We start from the raw sequence: 19,973 nt of genomic DNA on the forward strand, positions 1-19,973 counted from the left end.
GGATGGCTAATGACGATCATTGGTTGTTTAGGTACAAAATTTTATGAGGATATTATTATTTCTGTTCGTTTGGATAAACTTCTGATGAGGATTACATAACAAAAACCAGAGTGAATTACCGTAATTAGGCCTGTGCAAAATATCCAGATCACAAAATTTGATCTGAACCTGATCCGAAAAACTCGACCCGAATCTGTATCTGTAAAATACTCGAATGGGTTCTAAATCTCTAAATCTGAAAATCCAAACCCGAACCCGATCCGAACCGAAATCCGAACGGGTACCCGAATATACCCACGTTATTAGTAATATTTATCATTTTAGTAATGTAAGTGTCTAAAATATTCAAAATTTATGAGTATTTAAACTAAATTTTAGTAAATTTGGGTGAAAGATACTCTAGATTTTAGATAGTTGAGAATTTTTGAATAATTTATACTAAATTGGATACTAAAATTTTGAGTTTTGTGAACTTCGGGTAATCCGAATCCGAACCCGAAATACCCGATATGATCCCGACCCGAACCCGAAGTCTAGAAATATCTGACGGGTCCTATACCTCAAAACCCAAAAATCCGAAAATCCAAAATACTTGATCCCTGATCCGAACCCGAACGGGTATCCGAATGCCCACGCCTAACCGTAATGGACAATACTTGGGTTCATCCCTAAGAGTGAACCTATATATTCACCTCCTTATAAAATAGAGTGAACCTATATATTCACCTCCTTATAAATAAGAAAACAAAATGTGTATACATTATTGTAAAATAAAAAACCCAAACCGTTATTTTATAAACCCAAATCGATATATAATTTTGTTTTAATTGTAAAATCTAAAGTCTAACAACCCCATTTGTAAATCCAAAACGACATAGAATTTCGTTCTAATTGTAAAATCTAAACTCTAACCACCTCATTTGTAAATCCAAACCGGCATATAATTTGTTATAATTGTAAAATCTAAACCCTAACTAGCTCATTTGTAAACTCAAACCGACATATAATTTTGTTTTCATTGTAAAATCTAAACCCTAATCACCTTATTTGTAAACCTAAAATCGACATATAATTTCGTTCTAATTGTAAAATCTAAACTCTATTCTGAGTTGTGTAATAATATATGAAGTTGCCACATGGTTATGTTTATTGCAATGGGGACCTGTTGCCTAAGAATGATGTTTGTCGCTTCAAGAAATTGATTTATGGTCTAAAGTAAGCAGGTCTCTCGCCATATGTTCTTAAAGGGATTGTTGGCCAAGGTCTCTTCTACTCTGCAGATTCTAATCTCACTCTAAAAGGAATCGCAGATGTTTTTTATGGTTCTTGTCCAGACAGTAAGAGATCAACAACATGTTTCTCCATGTTTTTGGGATCTTCACCCATTTCATGGCGTTCCAAGAAACAACCTACTATTTTAAGAAGATCTGCAAAGGCAGAATACAGAGTTTTAGTTTGGCTTCTTGTGAAATGGCCTGGCTTGCTATTTTGCTCTCTCCTTTGAAGATTGACACATGGTCAGTTATGATCCTCTTCTCTGATAGCATCGCTGAACCGAGAAGCTCGATCAACGGATCTTAAATCATATTCATTCTGATCGGGTTTACTCAATTAAAAGAACCCAAACCCATTTGCTCAAATTTCGGTTCGATCCGGTTCAGTCAAATCAGTTTGGTTCAATAATATGAACTGTTCTAGTAAACTAGCCCCTTTTCACACTCCCCACGGAAAGGAAAAAGGAAACTTAATTCTAATTTAATTTTTGTTTGAGCCAAAAATATTTTGTTTTATCATATTCGTCCCTCGTGATAGATTTGATTCGTTCTCTTTCTCCTCATAAAATACCTCACGATCCCCGCACCTCTACACACATACATATTGACTCACACACACACACTCCTCTCTCTCTCTCACTCTCTCTGCAAGTCCTCTCTCACACCAGACCAGAAAACCAAAATGAGTTCTTGCCGGAAAACCACTTGTAGTTTTCATCAAACCCACTTCTTGTAATAAACAGACAAAACTAGAAAGAAGCCATTTTTTTTGTTTCTCTTAACTGTTCTTCTCCCAGAAAAAAAAAAAAAAAAAAAAAAAATGGCATGGGTTTTGAATTCTCTTGTCTCGATTTTGCTATTGACTCATCTAGTCAACTCAGAGTCAATCTCAGAGAAACAAGCTCTCCTCACCTTCCTTAAACAAACACCTCACGAGAACCGTCTTCAATGGAACGAGTCAGACTCAGCCTGTAACTGGGTCGGAGTCGAATGCAACGCAAACCAATCCTCAATCCACTCTCTCCGGTTACCAGGAACCGGTTTAGTCGGTCAGATCCCACCAGGATCGTTAGGCCGACTCACTCAGCTCCGGGTTCTAAGTCTTCGCTCTAATCGTCTCTCCGGTCAGATCCCTTCAGATTTCTCGAATCTCACTCACCTCCGAAGCTTGTATCTCCAACACAACGAATTCTCCGGCGAGTTTCCGGCGAGTATTACTCAGTTAAACAACTTGATTCGTCTTGATATCTCATCTAACAACCTCACTGGTTCGATTCCTTTCTCAGTCAACAATCTCACTCACTTGACTGGTTTGTTTCTCGGTAACAATGGTTTCACAGGGAACCTCCCAAGTATTAGTCTCGGTTTAGTCGATTTCAATGTCTCTAACAACAATCTAAACGGTTCGATTCCGTCTTCCTTGTCGAGGTTCTCAGCTGAATCGTTCACTGGGAATGTAGATCTCTGTGGTGGTCCTTTAAAGCCTTGTAAATCTTTCTTCGTGTCTCCGTCGCCATCTCCGTCGTCGGTTACTCCTTCAAAACGTGTATCCGGCAAGAACTCGAAGCTTTCCACGGGTGCCATTGTCGCCATATCCGTGGCTAGCGCACTCGTGGCGCTTCTCCTGTTGGCTCTGCTCTTGTTCTTGTGTATAAGGAAAAGAAGAGGAAGCAAAGACGCGAGGACGAAGCAGAGGAAACCTGCGGGGGTAGCCCACACATCATTAACGAATGTGGATCTTCCACCGGGTGCTTCGTCCTCGAAAGAGGAAGTAACAGGGACGTCATCAGGAATGGGAGGTGAAACAGAGAGGAATAAGCTTGTTTTCACTGAAGGAGGAGTGTATAGTTTCGATTTGGAAGATTTGCTTAGAGCTTCAGCTGAGGTTTTAGGGAAAGGAAGTGTAGGGACGTCGTATAAGGCGGTGTTAGAGGAAGGTACCACGGTTGTTGTGAAGCGGCTTAAGGATGTTATGGCGTCAAAGAAAGAGTTCGAAACACAAATGGAGGTTGTTGGTAAAATCAAACACCCTAATGTGATTCCATTGAGAGCTTATTATTACTCCAAAGATGAGAAACTTCTCGTTTTCGATTTCATGCCTACCGGAAGCTTATCTGCTCTTCTTCACGGTTTGTTTTCTTAATTCTCTTCCTATCAGTTTTTTAGTTTAAATTCATTGTTAATGGTATTTTAGTTAACATTAGCTAGATACTTGGTTAGTTTAGTGAGGATTTGGTTAAAATGAAATGAGATCTTAGTGAGGTTAAGGAGTGATGATTTGATAATATTTTTTTAAGGGATACAACTTATGTGATTTATGCTTTGCTGTCAAGAAAAAACATTCTTATTACAACACAGCTTCACATTCTTTAGATATATTTTTTTGTTGTTGTTGAATTGTGGTAGTAGTTATAGCTGTAGTTGTTAAGCAATTATTAAAATAGAAAAGGTGTTGCCGACATTATATGTGTCTGTCTGGTAATTGTCATAATAATAATAATTTCATAATTTTTGCTTCTCTCTCACTCTTTAAAGATTGGAATAAAGAAAAAGAAAAAAAAAAGACTCTTCCACATGGGGCTTTTCTCATCATATCTCTTAAAACCCTTTTCCTTGAAGTATACTTTTGCCTAACTGAGTGAACTGAAGTGTTTTGAAGAACCTTTTAGGAGATGAATATTTCCTTTCAATGAAACTGTCTGTATTTACAGTTTTTAAGCTAATAACCCCTAGTTATGATGAGTATTATAATGTTTCTGGCTAATAATACTATGACCATTTTGGTCTTCTATTAACCGGCAACATCTGGCTAATAGTTCTGTGTTTGTATCAGGGAGCCGTGGATCAGGGCGAACTCCGTTAGATTGGGATAACCGTATGAGAATTGCGATAACTGCTGCAAGAGGTTTGGCTCATCTACACGTTTCAGCCAAATTGGTACACGGAAACATCAAAGCCTCAAACATCCTACTACATCAAAACCAAGACACATGCGTCTCTGACTATGGACTGAATCAACTCTTCAGTAACTCGAGTCCACCAAACCGTTTGGCGGGTTACCATGCTCCTGAAGTTCTCGAGACACGGAAAGTAACTTACAAATCGGATGTGTACAGTTTCGGGGTGTTACTGCTTGAACTGTTGACAGGTAAATCACCAAACCAGGCATCACTTGGTGAAGAAGGCATTGATCTACCCCGGTGGGTACTTTCCGTGGTCCGGGAAGAATGGACTGCTGAAGTATTTGACGTTGAGCTGATGAGGTACCACAACATAGAGGAAGAGATGGTTCAGCTTCTTCAAATCGCAATGGCTTGTGTATCAACAGTTCCTGATCAAAGGCCAGTGATGCAAGAAGTTCTGAGAATGATTGAAGATGTGAACAGAAGTGAGACAACTGATGACGGGTTAAGACAATCGTCTGATGACCCGTCAAAAGGATCAGAAGGTCAGACTCCTCCTGGGGAATCAAGGACACCACCACGGTCAGTCACGCCTTAGCAATTGAATGGAAGTGAAAACAACAACAACAACAAAAAAAAAAGGGAAAGCAGCTTTAATTGTTTGTATTTGTGTTTACTTTCTTTTTTTTAACTCCTCAAAAGGAGATAAAGAAAGGGATGAGATAGTGTGTGATGTCTTTGTTGGGTGTGACAGTAAAGCTTAAAAAAAAAAAAAAAGACTGGACCATCTCTACATTTGGACCAACTTCTTCAAGATGGTATCTCCCATCTATTTTTTTCAGTCTTTCGAGATATTCTAATGGTTATTATTTTTTCTTTTCGTTGAATATTGTGTTTACATTACAGGTTCAAATCAAAGTTCAGTCTAACTGCGTTGCAGTTTTTTTTATTTCACTATAACACTTAAAACTAAATATTTTTATAAGCTTACCCTTTTTGTAATTTGGTTTAGGATTTTTGCCTTTTTTGGGAAAGTTTTATCTTTGACTTTGACGACAATGTAAACGGACTGAAAATGAAACCTCTTAGATCATTTTTTAAATTTCGGCGTTAACAGCTTTACTCTTAAGCTGTTTACATACATGATTTTTTTGGAACCAAAAACGAAAACAGATGTTGATTTTACTTGGTTGTGTAGCTTACATTAGTATTTCCGTTGAATGATTTTGAGATGCTCATGAACTCATTGGAGATAGAAGAGTCCAAGGAATCATTGACGGCTCAATTCGTTGACGATTTGCAAGAGCATATTGTCCAAAAAGTGGAGAAAATATATATATACACTACAAGTAATTTAATGTGAAATGTAGGCTACTTATCTGAAAACAAATTTAGAGTGTCACTAAAATTTGGAATTCTAGTTGTTAGCAAGGAGTAAAAAAAAAATCAACAGTGAAACCAACGAAGCTACTAATCAACCATATCCTAGTATAACTAAAAAAGAAAAAGATCGGGCTGTCTTATTCAAACACATCACGCTACTACCAAGTACTAATTAACCATATAACTTTGAATAAAGTTAAAATCCAAAACAAAACCAAAAAAAAAAACATAAGAATAATGTCATATAAACCATTATCTTATTATAACTTAGAATAATGTCACATTATTCGCACGCATCCAACTATAGTAACGCAGGGATAACCATAACTAAGGAGATATCCTAATAATTCAACTTATTATGGAACTTGCAAGAGTCTGGAAAGCAAAGATTAGAATTTGGAGATGAAGTCAAGGATAATTTGGAGAATCTCTTGAGGCTTCTCTTGGTTAATGAAGTGAGCCACTCCTTCCATGACCACAGGCTCTTCGAGCAAAGGCACATCTTCCTTAAACTTTGGACCGTTTATGTATTCCTTCACACCATGCATATAGTAGACCAGATCAAGGTCCCCTATCACAAACTTTGTAGGCACCTGGATTTTGCTTCCTACCCATGGACCCAACAGCTCATTGTTCCTGCCATTACAAAACCCAATTGACACTTCTGCCTAAACAATAGGGACCGGATAACAATTTGTCTTGTTCAAAAGCTTACCGGTTAAAATTACGGTAGTAATTGACTGGACCAGAGAAGCCTTTCTCTTCAAACTTGGTGACGAAGTAAGCAACATCTTCCTCCGTTAGCCAAGACGGTAAAGGTATAGTTTCATCTTTCGATCCCCAAAAGCTTATGTCTTTCGGTATATTAAGCGGTGCAGGAGTTCTGTAAGTGAGTATCTTCTTCATAACTCTCTCTGTTCCAACCTCTGCAATCTCAGCCTCAATATCTCCAACCTCCTACACTCAAGACTCCACCAATCAAACCCTATAACCTAAAGATTTCTTTGACTTCAAGTAATTAGCAAGGAAGAAAGAGTAAAGAACGAACCTGAAACCTACAGACGTAGTAATCATCGCCGTAGAAAGCACGCAAGCGATCAACGGGCTTCACCGAGGGATCGGTTGGGCGGAAAGAGAAGGGAACGCTAAGGTTGACCAAAGCTCTGATTTTATCAGGTCGGAAGAGACATAAGTACCAAGCGATGAGAGCTCCCCAGTCATGTCCAACCACAAACACCTTCTCATCCTCGGAAGAGGTTAAGGCGGATATGACAGCGATCATGTCACCTACGATGTTGAAGCAAGTGTAGGAAGAGATCTCAGTAGGAGCATCGGAGTCACCGTAACCACGTAGGTCAGGAGCAACGGCTCGGTAGCCACGAGCGGCGAGTCCGGGGATCTGGTGACGCCATGAGTACCAAAGCTCAGGGAAGCCATGGAGGAGGAGAACTATAGGACCATCGGAAGGGCCTTGGATCGCCACATGGATGTCTACGCCGTTTCCTCTTACCTTGTGGTGCTCCATTATTTTTGCTTTTGTGTGGTTCACAGTGGCTAAAGGAGAGAATCTTGAGTGACTAATCTTTTATACACTAGAGATAGATTTCATCTTGTGTTTATCTCCAACACGTGTTAAAAATTCTCTCATCTAGAATGTGTTCTTTAGCGTCAATCTACAAAAGTCTTACGAGTGCAATGAATCGAATTGGGAATGATTTGACATTTCGGCATTTATGAAAAAAGAAAATTTTGTTTTCATGGGGAAACGTTCTTAATTAAGACATTCTTCGTATGTGATCAAATTTTGCAATTTTTAAGCTTAAAAGGAGATAGTAAAAAGATGTGTTCATATTTTGTTGAAAATTTTGATTTGGTGAATCGTGGAGACAAATCATTAATCAAATTACAGTAATGATTTATATTTATTTTCCGTAGTAAGAAAAGAACGTTAGAGAAATTATGAGCATTAATAAATGTATTTCTTGAATAAAAAAAGTTGACTAGTTTTCTCGTTAAAAACATCAAAACATTATTCAACTTCACATTTTTAGTAATTTGTGTAAAATTTACAAATTCTATGTTATTCAATCTTAAATTTTAAAAATTTCAATAAAATTCACTGTTATTGAACTGATGATTTAAAAATCTATTTTAAAATCCACTGCTATTCAAAACAGTTTGTGAATTTGGATTTCAACAAGTTTTAGGGATTCTGGAGGATTTGAGAAGATTTGTTTAGTTAAAAATATAGAAATTCAAATCTCATAGTTTTAGGTGAAATTTGAAAATTTTTTACCATAAATCATATCAACTTCTCTAAAATTTATCAAAATTCCAAATTTTCTAAATCCCATCAAATACTCTAAAATCATGGTTTTAATAAAATGTCATAAAAATTCCAAAATAAAAGTATCAAAAGTGTCGAAAAAAACATAAATTTTGTTTATGGTGAATTAAATAGCTAACAAGCTAATTAAATTGCTAACTTTTCTTATGTTTATCAGAAAATTAAAAATTTGGTTTCCCAAATCCCCATCTTTTGATAGCATAAGAGTTTGATCTCCCAAATTACTCAGATCTGTATCGAGTGGGACCAATATAGCCACAAATCGAATTTCGTTGGTAAGATTTTATAGCCACGTATTTGACCCAAATCAAAATTCTATTTTTGGCACATCACTTTTGTTTCCATAGAGGAAGTTTTCTCATTGTAGACAAGGTTGATGGTTTATTTGTATTCGTTATTTACTCTCCCATTTATTACCTTGTAGTTTGAGATTAAAAGAAAATTTGTTCAATTTACAATATTGTGAGGAAGCATGTCAAAAAGTTGAAAGTTTATGGTTTAAATAACATATAAAATATTTTAAATAACTTACGAAAAAGTTCATAATTTAAATGGCCAAAATTTGAAACTTCATTTTTTTTTTTACAAAAAAAAAGTTAATGGTTTAAATGACATTTTTCTCAACTTGGGATGTAGTGATTGGACCTTTTTTGTTGTGTAATCTAAGTGACGCAGTGATTGGACTTTTTTTAGTGTAATCTATTTTACCTTTACTTTTTGCAAATTTGTTACGTTTATTCTTAAAAATAAAAACGTCCGCTCCACACGTCCTTAAAAACTAAAAAGGCTCCTCTCCTCGTCTCCAACGGCTAGAAGTAACATTTTGTATGACCATCGCTCATTTAAAACCGTTAGATCTCAATCAAAAGTTAAACCAACGGTCAATTCGATTTCAACAAAAAACATGACCGTTAGAGAGAGAGAAATTTTTTTTTTTTATTTCCCCTTTATTTAAAAGAAAACTGTGCCCTTCTTCTCTCAATCACAAATCTTCACGATCGAGAAAAAGTTAGGGTTTTGTTTTTTTACTTTTATCAGAGAGAGAATCGAAAAAGAGAGTTTTGAATCAGAGAGAGTGGCGTCTAATTGGGTTGAAGCCGGGACGGGAAAGAGTCGTCTCCGGGGTTTCTTTTCATCTCTGTTAACGAGTATTGGAGGAGCGTTGCTTCAGATCACCGAAGAAGAACAACAACAACAACCACAACAAGGTTCAGTAATGGCGTCTAGAGTCTCTGATCTTCCTCATCAGCGCGGATTGGCAGGTTTTTATACCCATTAATTTGGATTTTGGTTAATGTTTTCTTTGATTTTTGTCTTCGATTTCTTGCAATTAAGTGGTTTCTTGATTACAGATTGTTTCAATTTTTTATGGATCTTGATCGATTGATCTGTTACATCTTTTAATCTAATTTTTTTTTTCCGTTTCCTTTTAAGTTTCTTGCAATTGCGTGGGTTTTGATGTGATGAGACTTTTGAGTTTCTGTTCGTTTACATAAACAAAAAAAAAAGTGATTATTTTTGTAAAACTACTGATGGGTTTGTGTTGTGCTATAGGCGAAATCAAAACGAAGAATGTTGCGGGACATGGGAGACAAAACCGAAAAGTTCTTGGAGACATTGGGAATCTTGTCACTGCTCGTGATGTTGTAACCGGAAAGGTGAGATTTTTAAACATCCTCTTTCGTTCTTTGATCATGTTCTGTTTTCCCCCAAATTTACAACTCATTCATAGAAGTATTTTATCATCTCAGGACGTTGCGAAGAAGGCGAAACCACAGCAGACAAAGGCTGAGGTTGTTATTGTCATTAGCCCTGATGAAAACGAGAAAAGCTGCAAACCGCATTTTAGCAGAAGAACTCATACAAGAGGAACCAAGACTTTTACCGCAACCTTAAGAGCACGAAGCAAGGCTGCTGCGACTGCGAGCGGAGTGAAAGATAACGTAAAGGAGGAGGAGGATCCTGTGATTGATATTGATGCTGTGGATGCTGACAACGAACTTGCTGCTGTGGAATACGTAGATGACATCTTCAAGTATTACAAGACTGTAGAAGAGGAAGGGGGAATCAAAGACTATATAGGATCACAGCCTGAGATTAACCAGAAGATGAGATCCATTCTGATCGATTGGCTTGTAGACGTTCACAGGAAGTTTGAGTTGATGCCAGAGACGCTTTACCTAACCATTAACCTTGTTGATCGATTTCTATCTTTGGCTGTGGTTCCTAGAAGAGAGCTTCAGCTGTTGGGACTAGGTGCTATGCTTATAGCTTGCAAGTATGAAGAGATTTGGGCTCCTGAGGTTAATGACTTCGTCTGTATCTCCGACAATGCCTATAGCAGGAAACAGGTTTTGGCTATGGAGAAATCCATCTTAGGAAAAGTTGAATGGTACATCACTGTTCCAACTCCTTATGTGTTCCTTGGTCGCTATGTTAAAGCTTCGGTTCCATGTAACATTGAGATGGAGAAACTGGTGTTCTACTTGGCTGAGCTGGGACTTATGAAGTATCCTTTAGTTGTCTTAAACCGTCCATCGATGCTGGCTGCATCAGCGGTTTATGCTGCGCGTCAAACCCTTGGAAAGACGCCTGTTTGGACTGAGACCTTGAAACATCACACTGGCTACTTGGAAGATGAGATTATGTAAGCTAGTCCAATCTAAATAATCTCTGCTTTATGTTATTGATCTATTTCATTATTGCGGTCATGAATTAACAATGGTTTGGTTTCAGGGAGCATGCGGAAATGCTGATGAAGTTAAGGGACTCGGCTTCAGAGAGTACACTAACTGCAGTGTTCAAGAAACACTCCGTCTCAGAAAACGCTGAAGTTGCTCTTCTTTCTTCCCTCGAAGACTAATCCGTTTCTTGTTCATGAAGAATTAAGAAACAAAACCCTAGTTTTTTGTTGATCATGTAGCTGTAATGATCTCCCTATGTTTTTCTTGCCTTCTGTTTTGGTTTGATGTAGTTTTCGAATCTCTGTGAGATCTGTTAAAAAGAATGATGATCATGGACAAGTTTTTTTTGTATGTGTGGTTTTTTCGTTTATCTTAAGTGTCTCTTGGATTTCTCTGATTAAGGTTGACTGTTATTATCTTATAATAAAGATACTGTTAATCCTTTTGTCACATTTCTAGTGTTATGAGACCTTTCCAAACATTGTTGGAACGTATAATATTGAGAAGCAGATTTTCTAGAATCACATTTCACAATTGTTTCAGGTCTTTGCAGGATTTTGGTTGATAAGGTTTGGTTTTATTGATGACTTACAATCCTAATTTGTGTGGTTTTAAATAAAAGAAGTCAGAACCTTGTGTGGTTTGAGTGTTAGTCATACAGAAGATTGAGTGTTAGTCATACAGAAGATTGAAACAAAAAAGCAAGATATACGTTACATTCAAAGACAAGTAAGAAACGCCATAAAACAAATGAATAAACAAACACAAGCCACCCGTTACATATAGATTCACCATCACCTCTTACTTCATTGATTCGATATCTTTACACACAACAGAAGTACAATTCAAACAAATGCCTAAACCCTATATAAACTACACAACAAAAAAAGCTCTTACGGATACTATAAAAGTCACAACTTAGTTAAGAGCCCTTCTTCATGGGCTTTGACCCGTCTCTGTTCTGTCATCTGGTCCCGCAAGGGTCACCTGCAACCCATCAGTTTCATACTTACATCAACACCTCTTTCTACAAAACCATAGTTTCTAACTTCATCTTTGTTATACTTACATTACAATCACAAGCGAATCTTCGTGCAAGCATGATCGCAGCGTTTCTTTCTCTCTCAGACTCAAAAGCTATCACAAAGGACACCCCTTTCTTCGCTTGCCAATACAATGCCTGAGGTGCAGCGTTTCCACCTCCTCTCACTCCACATAGCTACTCAATATGATCATCAAAGATTATGATATTTAAGGTCTCACCGAAGATTATGATATTTAAGGTCTCACCGAAATTTATGACATTTAAGGTCTCACCGTGTAACACTGAACAAAATATGACACTTTGTGAGGCAAAAGAGTATGCTTACCTGCATTGCACTAGAGTAGTATTCTTTTGCAATCACTGTCTTTCCCTTGCAAAGTTTTATCCTCATTTTACCAACGTGAAACAAGTGGATAGATTCTGATGTATGGTCTTCCCCACTCATTTGGGTCACAACTACCTGTCAATTACAATAAGGGGAACTATTACATATAAGCCTGAGACATCCCTGCGTATAATATACATATATGTATTAAGATTTAGCACTAGAGAAACCTTACATTAAAATCAACATCGTGTTTGCGTACTAAAGCCTCCACATAGCTACCCAATCCAGCAGCTGCACGAAATCAAGACTTTGTTAAGTTCGTTGAATCATCTAGTAATGATGAAATCAACACAACCTACACAAAACATTATATCATGCTGACATAAACAAGAACCCTTTATAACATAACAATGAACCTGGATCAATCTTTCCAACTGTGGATAATGAAAGCAAACGGCCATCGTAAGTGATATCTGCATGCAAGACACGTCCAACATCAAAAGGCTCGGGAGCGTAAACTGATTTTGTGGCACCTGAGAAAGGAATACAGTTATAAATTATCTCTCCTCAACGAGTAGAACAATCTCCAACTTGATTTGGTTCTAATTACATCAGCAATATGAGCAAAAATTGTTCCTGATTCCGAAATCATCAGATGCTAATAACAATCTAATATGTAATCGACAAGCTCTCAGAAAAGAATTAGAACCTTTTAAAAACTTGAATTCAATTAGGAAAAAGCTCACCATTTATGGAACCATATATTACATGGATAAATTACACAATTTAGTCAAAGAAAGCAAAAAATGGGAAAGGTGAGTGGACCTGATATAAGCTCCTTCTTGCTGCCACCAGAAGATGATCGGTACCATTGGATCATACACTTGGAAAGATCAGGAGCATCATTGGAGCAAGTTCTGACTCGCAAACAAGAACCTAGAGCTTCGGTGCCATCTATTTCATATATAAGGGATATATTTTCCTCGCTCTTTCTGCACATTGCGAGCTGAATAATAGAAAAATGTAATTTAGTATGAGAATCCATCTGTTTGTCAACAGCATACAGTCACAAATGCGCTCATATAGAAGTTAGCACAATCAAAAGGACCTGGAATGCACTAAAATATATGTGTATGTAATATAAATCCAACCAACCTTCTTTTGTAGTTGAAGAAAATGTTTAGATTTTTCTGCAAGCTGATTCCTCAGTGCTCGAAGCTCATACTCCATGTCCATTACCTAAAACAACGCATATGATTTGACCTTTAAAAACAATATAAGATACTATAGAAACATTGACTTAGATAGACAGATCAAGCCATTTAAATCCCACAAATAAACCACTTCTTATCTACCTACCCTGCTTGGCTGATGCAGCATTTTAATCCGCCTAGCTTCTTGAACTTCCTTCATTAAGTCTTCCATGTCCTGATATAATAGAGTAAACAATACTGTGTTTACATGTGTTATATACTTGACAAGAAAATGGAACAATGAGCTGGTTTACATGGATAAGCTGGAGAGATCTCCTATGGTACATGAATCAACATTATAAGCATAAGACATTTACTAGATCATGGTAGAAGCCATCACTACATACCTGTTTCCCAGAGGCCCGGGACATCTGCTCATGTTCTCGCAGGGCTTCTTCCACTCTTTGTACAGCTGCTCTAGCACTTTCAATCTCAGCACGCGCAAAAGCTCTTTCCTCATCGACAAGTTTCTTAGCATCCTCTGAGGCCTAGTTAAAGAATGCTACCCACTAATCAGCAATAAAATTAAAACACATTTGCATATTTATTAAACCAGTCCAGCGAGTAATTTACTAATTTTACTACCGAAAACAGAAGAATAATAAAAATGAGAAAATAAATCAAGAAACTGAAATGAAAGAGTCAGTAAAGAATTACATCATAGTTCTTACTTCTTAATCAAAAATAATAGAAAATAAACTACTTACATGAAAACAAAAGGGACCAGCTCTCTCTTATCTATCTGGCTACCTTAAGGACTAACAAAACCTGAATGGTATTAAGCCGTGGACTAAAACATATTTGCTATTTTCACAGGACTTGGTTGTTTCAGGTGGAAAATGAAATAGACATCTTCTAACTATTCACCTCCAGTAATACGAGAAATGAAAAAACACATCAACGTCTCAAAGAGCATGTTTTACCTGCTTTAAAAAAGACGCCAGCTTCTTCACTTCCGCTTTTTCTATGAACAGCTCTCCTTCTCGCTGGGTTAACTGAACAGCCAGAGCTTCAACCTAGCAGAATTTACAAATTCCAAACATACTTAAGAAATAAAGGAACACGGAAAAAATGTTGGTGGTGGGATTGTGAGACAATTTAAGAAAACAATACTGGAAAGGGAAAAAAATTGTTTTTTTAGAAAGGCTAGTGGCTATAGATATCACCACATAAAGTACCAGAACTATACAAGGAAATGACTATAAAAGACTAACCATGGCAATGGCTTCCTCTACATCATCCTTGTTCCTACCTGCCACACGTCCTCTGAGAGACTCCAGTGCATCTCGAAGTTTCTTTAATAGAACATGTTTCTCCAAGGAAGTTGCTTCTTTGAGTTTTGCCTGCATTCATTCCCAACCAAATTAGCCTTAAAAGAAGGCACATATAAGAACCAACAGAAAAACAAAGCTGAGTAGAAAGATACCAAACATTAAAATAAGGATAATATATCAGACCTCCTCGGATAGCTTAGCAGCTGCAGCCAAACCCTTCTCAAATTTATTGGCAAGGTCACGAACAGACAAACGTTTTTGCTGGTCCATAAGCTGTGCTGTCTCACGCGCAACAACCTCTTTCATTGATAGCACTTTAGGGTCATCTTTCACATCAAATATCTGATCATTAGCCCCAATTCTATAATTAGGAAATCTACTNAAATCCCACAAATAAACCACTTCTTATCTACCTACCCTGCTTGGCTGATGCAGCATTTTAATCCGCCTAGCTTCTTGAACTTCCTTCATTAAGTCTTCCATGTCCTGATATAATAGAGTAAACAATACTGTGTTTACATGTGTTATATACTTGACAAGAAAATGGAACAATGAGCTGGTTTACATGGATAAGCTGGAGAGATCTCCTATGGTACATGAATCAACATTATAAGCATAAGACATTTACTAGATCATGGTAGAAGCCATCACTACATACCTGTTTCCCAGAGGCCCGGGACATCTGCTCATGTTCTCGCAGGGCTTCTTCCACTCTTTGTACAGCTGCTCTAGCACTTTCAATCTCAGCACGCGCAAAAGCTCTTTCCTCATCGACAAGTTTCTTAGCATCCTCTGAGGCCTAGTTAAAGAATGCTACCCACTAATCAGCAATAAAATTAAAACACATTTGCATATTTATTAAACCAGTCCAGCGAGTAATTTACTAATTTTACTACCGAAAACAGAAGAATAATAAAAATGAGAAAATAAATCAAGAAACTGAAATGAAAGAGTCAGTAAAGAATTACATCATAGTTCTTACTTCTTAATCAAAAATAATAGAAAATAAACTACTTACATGAAAACAAAAGGGACCAGCTCTCTCTTATCTATCTGGCTACCTTAAGGACTAACAAAACCTGAATGGTATTAAGCCGTGGACTAAAACATATTTGCTATTTTCACAGGACTTGGTTGTTTCAGGTGGAAAATGAAATAGACATCTTCTAACTATTCACCTCCAGTAATACGAGAAATGAAAAAACACATCAACGTCTCAAAGAGCATGTTTTACCTGCTTTAAAAAAGACGCCAGCTTCTTCACTTCCGCTTTTTCTATGAACAGCTCTCCTTCTCGCTGGGTTAACTGAACAGCCAGAGCTTCAACCTAGCAGAATTTACAAATTCCAAACATACTTAAGAAATAAAGGAACACGGAAAAAATGTTGGTGGTGGGATTGTGAGACAATTTAAGAAAACAATACTGGAAAGGGAAAAAAATTGTTTTTTTAGAAAGGCTAGTGGCTATAGATATCACCACATAAAGTACCAGAACTATACAAGGAAATGACTATAAAAGACTAACCATGGCAATGGCTTCCTCTACATCATCCTTGTTCCTACCTGCCACACGTCCTCTGAGAGACTCCAGTGCATCTCGAAGTTTCTTTAATAGAACATGTTTCTCCAAGGAAGTTGCTTCTTTGAGTTTTGCCTGCATTCATTCCCAACCAAATTAGCCTTAAAAGAAGGCACATATAAGAACCAACAGAAAAACAAAGCTGAGTAGAAAGATACCAAACATTAAAATAAGGATAATATATCAGACCTCCTCGGATAGCTTAGCAGCTGCAGCCAAACCCTTCTCAAATTTATTGGCAAGGTCACGAACAGACAAACGTTTTTGCTGGTCCATAAGCTGTGCTGTCTCACGCGCAACAACCTCTTTCATTGATAGCACTTTAGGGTCATCTTTCACATCAAATATCTGATCATTAGCCCCAATTCTATAATTAGGAAATCTACTTGAAGCAAATTTCACATCTGCTGATACTGCTGGAACACCATCTCTCTGCAATGAATCCCGGAAATCGCGGGTAACCCTTGTCATCTGTGTCTGGTTATAAACCAAAAAAAAAAGGAAAATGCTTAGACTTGAAGGAATTTAGACAAAACAAAAGATTAAAAATTTAAAAAGACAGAAAATTCCAGTAGATGTCTAACTAGTAGTAAGTATACTCCAATGTGCTCACAGATCTGTCCTTGAGAAAATCCACAAAATCAGAAATACCAAAAAACAATAACATTGATTCTTCAATAGCAAACAAAGAAACTCATACCAATGTTGGAGATAACAATAGATTGATTCAACACACATTGAAGAAAGTCATCGTAATACAAATAAAGATTTGGAGGAAGTCAAAACCCTAGATTACCAAATAAAGAGTTGCTAACAAAGCTTACCAATTTAGTAACAAATTTCAAAGAAGTTAGAAATTGAGAGTCAAATTTAAAGAACTTTGAAATCCAAAATCAGAACACAATACACTGTAATAATCCGAACAATGCCAGAAATATTAGGCAATGAAGTTGAAGAGAACAAAGCTAAAGACTTCTTTACCCGAATCCGATTGATGGATCAGACAAATGTTTGCGTTGAAATCGAATACGAGAAGGTCTTCGGAAACAGAAGGAAGAAGAAGAAGAAGAAGAAGAAGAAGAAGATTTGGTCTGAGCAGAAGGAAAAAGTGAAGTTTGATAGAGTCGTAAGCATTAGCTTTACCAAAAAGCAAAGAAGACCGTGAAAAAATTGTGGCTTTGGTGGAAACAATGTTTTTTTCTCTCTATTTCCTTTTTTCTTTTTATTTCTAAATAAAATAATAGTTTTCTGGTTTAGGTAATAAATTGTTTCATAATTTTCAACTCCGGTTGATGCGTGTCTTTGTCGTACTTGTTTGTTGTTTGTCTGAAACTTAAAAATCTCACGGCGGTCACGGATTCTGTTTGGGAAAAAACATGTTATTTTATTTTTTTTCTTCTCTCTCTCTCTTTTGTGTGATTAACTGCAACGAGATTTTATTATTGTCCTAACCAAATCTTTAACAATTCAAATGATGACATTAAAAATTAGACTAGTTTGGTGAGACTGTAATGTACTTTTCAATAGGAAACACTAGATGACTCACTCGCATCCTCTACGAAGATAGGATGTTCGATATACATTTATTTAAAGCCAAAATGTTTCGTTGAAGTCTATAAGCTTTGCAATTTGATATTCGATTTCTTCGTTTTCATGCATTTTTCAATTAGTGGATTCACACCAAATCAAAACCCATCACTTTATTTACAATCTTTTCCTCAGGCACAAATACGTAACTCAAAAAAACAAAATAATTTAAATAGATCAAAATGATCACGTGTTATAAGTTGTAATCTATATATTTACTACTACAAGAAAACAACAAATTAACTAGTAAAATTTGTGAAAATAATAACTTCTCACAAATTTTTGGTGAAAATTGCAAAACATCTTCATAAATATCATATTCTTAGCAAAGTCCTTGCAATTTTGCAAGAGAATGCGTTCTCGGCTTTTCGCAAATCAGCCACAAAGTTACGATAAATTTGTGAGATTTTTGTAAGATTTTTTTTTTTTTTACATATTCATCGCTAATTTGTGACGGTTAATTTGTGACGGTGTACGAAAATATAATCCATAGACCATAGCAAATTTACGAGGGATATAAGAGAGCCATCACAACACTATTGCAAATCAAGAAATTAAATTTATAAAATTCATCTGATGGTGAAAAAGATTATAATGAGAATAATGAATATTCTGATTTATTTAAAAATTAATTTAACTAAAATTTATAATTGATTTTTTATGTTTTTTTTTCAAAAAAATATATTCTCAATATGCAATGGAATTGACTTATTTTAGTGTGATCTTTCAAAACTAGTCAAACTAGTCAAAACTAAAATACTTTAGAAATGATATGATGTAGGATTTTAAAGATAGATAATGATATTTCAGTATTTCTCTTGATAAAAAGTATGAATCCATTAAATAAATGCAAGTAAGATATGTCACACATTATAAGACTTATAACTCACCATATAATTGCATGTTTTTACTATAAAACTTAACCAAATCTAAACCTTTTTTTTCTTGATTTATTTCCCTTATTTTATTAATCCAGATTAAAATCCTACGTCAAACATATAAAATTTTAAAGAAATTTTTTTAGTAATAAACTGGTTTAACAGATGTTAAAGAAAAAACTGGTTTAACAAATTGCATATCCAGGCTTATAGCTGGGCTGTGGTTGAGGCCTTGGGAGACGTTGGCCCGATATGCCTAGGGGAATCTTCTTTTTACTTAGTACTAGTACTACTTAGTACTATAGGCAAACGACGATACGTTGTCGTTTTGTATCAGCCTTAGTTCTCTTGTCCGGCAAGACGGGTGAGACTAAAATAAGAAGAAAAAGCATAATAAAAAGAGAAGCAAAGAAGCAAATTGATAAATCTCTGCAACTCAACAAATGCGTAGATTAGCTATGGCATCTTCGTCTTCGTTAGTCTCCAAATCGGACGNCACATGTTATTTTATTTTTTTCTTCTCTCTCTTTCTCTCTCTCTTTTGTGTGATTAACTGCAACGAGATTTTATTATTGTCCTAACCAAAGTCTTTAACAATTCAAATGATGACATTAAATATAAGACTAGTTTGGTGAAACTATACTTTTCAATAGGAAACACTAGATGATGACTCACTCACTCGCATTCTCTACGAAGATAAGATGTTCGATATAAATTTATTTAAAGCCAGAATGTTTCGTTGAAATCTATAAGCTTTGCAATTTAGTCATCGATTTCTTCGTTTTCATGCATTTTTCAATTGGTGGATTCACACCAAATCATCACCCATCACTTGAACTGGTTTAACAGATGTTAAAGAAAAAAAAAATTGGTTTAACAAATTGCATATCCGGGCTTAGCTGGGCTGTGGTTGGGGCCTTGGAAGACGTTGGCCCGATATGTCTAGAAGAATCTTCTTTTTACTTAGTACTATAGGCAAACGACGATACGAGGTCGTTTTGTATCAGCCTTAGTTCTCTTGTCCGGCAAGACGGGAGAGACTAATAAAAAGAAGAAAAGCATAATAAAAAGAAAGAGAAGAAAGAAGCGAAGAAGAAGCACTGATAAATCTCTGCAACTCAACAAATTCGTAGATTAGCTATGGCATCTTCGTCTTCGTTAGTCTCCAAATCGGACGGTGAATTGGATGAAATGCTCGATCGGATGCTGACGAGACTCGCTCTTTGCGACGACTCCAAGCTCGAATCCCTAGTCTCTAACCTCCTTCCTCTTACCATATCTTCTCTGTCTTCTCAATCTCCCCTTGTTCGTAACAAGGCAAGTTTGAGATTTACAACTAATTTCAAATTCTAGAGTTAATAGAAATTGTGAACTTTTAAGTCTCAGTGGGTTTTTGATTTCAATTGTCAGGTTCTTGAGATATTGAGTCATGTTAACA

At 36.4% G+C, this 19,973-nt stretch overlaps 5 protein-coding genes across 5 annotated transcripts in view; 3 read left to right on the plus strand and 2 right to left on the minus strand.

Moving 5' to 3' along the window:
* On the plus strand, positions 1,847 to 5,090 carry LOC104752577 (probable inactive receptor kinase At2g26730). Its single transcript, XM_010474755.2, has 2 exons — positions 1,847 to 3,403; positions 4,108 to 5,090. Exons 1-2 carry the CDS (start codon positions 2,095 to 2,097, stop codon positions 4,773 to 4,775), a joined length of 1,977 nt encoding a protein of 658 aa, XP_010473057.1. The 5' UTR covers positions 1,847 to 2,094; the 3' UTR covers positions 4,776 to 5,090.
* LOC104703492 (bifunctional epoxide hydrolase 2) lies at positions 5,783 to 7,130 on the minus strand. The gene is made up of 3 exons (XM_010474756.2): positions 6,609 to 7,130; positions 6,276 to 6,517; positions 5,783 to 6,196 (listed from the first exon to the last, which is right to left on the minus strand). The coding sequence occupies exons 1-3, from the start codon at positions 7,083 to 7,085 to the stop codon at positions 5,950 to 5,952; spliced, it is 966 nt and encodes a 321-aa protein (XP_010473058.1). The 5' UTR covers positions 7,086 to 7,130; the 3' UTR covers positions 5,783 to 5,949.
* Positions 8,877 to 10,961, plus strand: LOC104752579 (cyclin-B1-4-like). The gene is made up of 4 exons (XM_010474757.2): positions 8,877 to 9,169; positions 9,462 to 9,565; positions 9,659 to 10,554; positions 10,644 to 10,961. The coding sequence occupies exons 1-4, from the start codon at positions 9,124 to 9,126 to the stop codon at positions 10,768 to 10,770; spliced, it is 1,173 nt and encodes a 390-aa protein (XP_010473059.1). The 5' UTR covers positions 8,877 to 9,123; the 3' UTR covers positions 10,771 to 10,961.
* Positions 11,322 to 17,263, minus strand: LOC104752580 (stomatal closure-related actin-binding protein 1). Its single transcript, XM_010474758.2, has 14 exons — positions 17,052 to 17,263; positions 16,453 to 16,547; positions 14,675 to 14,867; positions 14,432 to 14,560; positions 14,141 to 14,233; positions 13,565 to 13,705; positions 13,324 to 13,392; positions 13,120 to 13,203; positions 12,790 to 12,970; positions 12,381 to 12,497; positions 12,197 to 12,255; positions 11,962 to 12,096; positions 11,661 to 11,810; positions 11,322 to 11,578 (listed from the first exon to the last, which is right to left on the minus strand). Exons 2-14 carry the CDS (start codon positions 16,539 to 16,541, stop codon positions 11,528 to 11,530), a joined length of 1,491 nt encoding a protein of 496 aa, XP_010473060.1. The 5' UTR covers positions 16,542 to 16,547; positions 17,052 to 17,263; the 3' UTR covers positions 11,322 to 11,527.
* Positions 19,596 to 19,973, plus strand: part of LOC104754064 (proteasome-associated protein ECM29 homolog) — a 15,352-nt gene continuing 14,974 nt past the window's right edge. The window contains exons 1-2 of the mRNA XM_010476223.2: positions 19,596 to 19,852; positions 19,946 to 19,966. Coding sequence (XP_010474525.1) covers positions 19,676 to 19,852; positions 19,946 to 19,966 — 198 coding nt within the window. The 5' untranslated portion in view covers positions 19,596 to 19,675. The remainder of the gene's footprint in view (positions 19,853 to 19,945; positions 19,967 to 19,973) is intronic.

This window comes from Camelina sativa, chromosome 16, assembly GCF_000633955.1.
Source record: "Camelina sativa cultivar DH55 chromosome 16, Cs, whole genome shotgun sequence".
Classification (NCBI taxonomy): Eukaryota; Viridiplantae; Streptophyta; class Magnoliopsida; order Brassicales; family Brassicaceae; genus Camelina; species Camelina sativa.

Coding starts and splice junctions, on each gene's coding strand:
- LOC104752577 (XM_010474755.2), top strand. CDS start 2,095: ATGGCATGGGTTTTGAATTCTCTTGTCTCGATTTTGCTATTGACTCAT. Junction 3,404..4,107: donor CTTATCTGCTCTTCTTCACG/GTTTGTTTTCTT, acceptor TGTTTGTATCAG/GGAGCCGTGGATCAGGGCGA.
- LOC104703492 (XM_010474756.2), bottom strand. CDS start 7,085: ATGGAGCACCACAAGGTAAGAGGAAACGGCGTAGACATCCATGTGGCG. Junction 6,518..6,608: donor ACTACGTCTGTAGGTTTCAG/GTTCGTTCTTTA, acceptor TCTTGAGTGTAG/GAGGTTGGAGATATTGAGGC. Junction 6,197..6,275: donor TACTACCGTAATTTTAACCG/GTAAGCTTTTGA, acceptor TTGTAATGGCAG/GAACAATGAGCTGTTGGGTC.
- LOC104752579 (XM_010474757.2), top strand. CDS start 9,124: ATGGCGTCTAGAGTCTCTGATCTTCCTCATCAGCGCGGATTGGCAG. Junction 9,566..9,658: donor GTGATGTTGTAACCGGAAAG/GTGAGATTTTTA, acceptor TTATCATCTCAG/GACGTTGCGAAGAAGGCGAA. Junction 10,555..10,643: donor TACTTGGAAGATGAGATTAT/GTAAGCTAGTCC, acceptor GTTTGGTTTCAG/GGAGCATGCGGAAATGCTGA.
- LOC104752580 (XM_010474758.2), bottom strand. CDS start 16,541: ATGACAAGGGTTACCCGCGATTTCCGGGATTCATTGCAGAGAGATGGT. Junction 14,234..14,431: donor TAGAGGAAGCCATTGCCATG/GTTAGTCTTTTA, acceptor AAATTCTGCTAG/GTTGAAGCTCTGGCTGTTCA. Junction 13,706..14,140: donor TGGCGTCTTTTTTAAAGCAG/GTAAAACATGCT, acceptor TTCTTTAACTAG/GCCTCAGAGGATGCTAAGAA.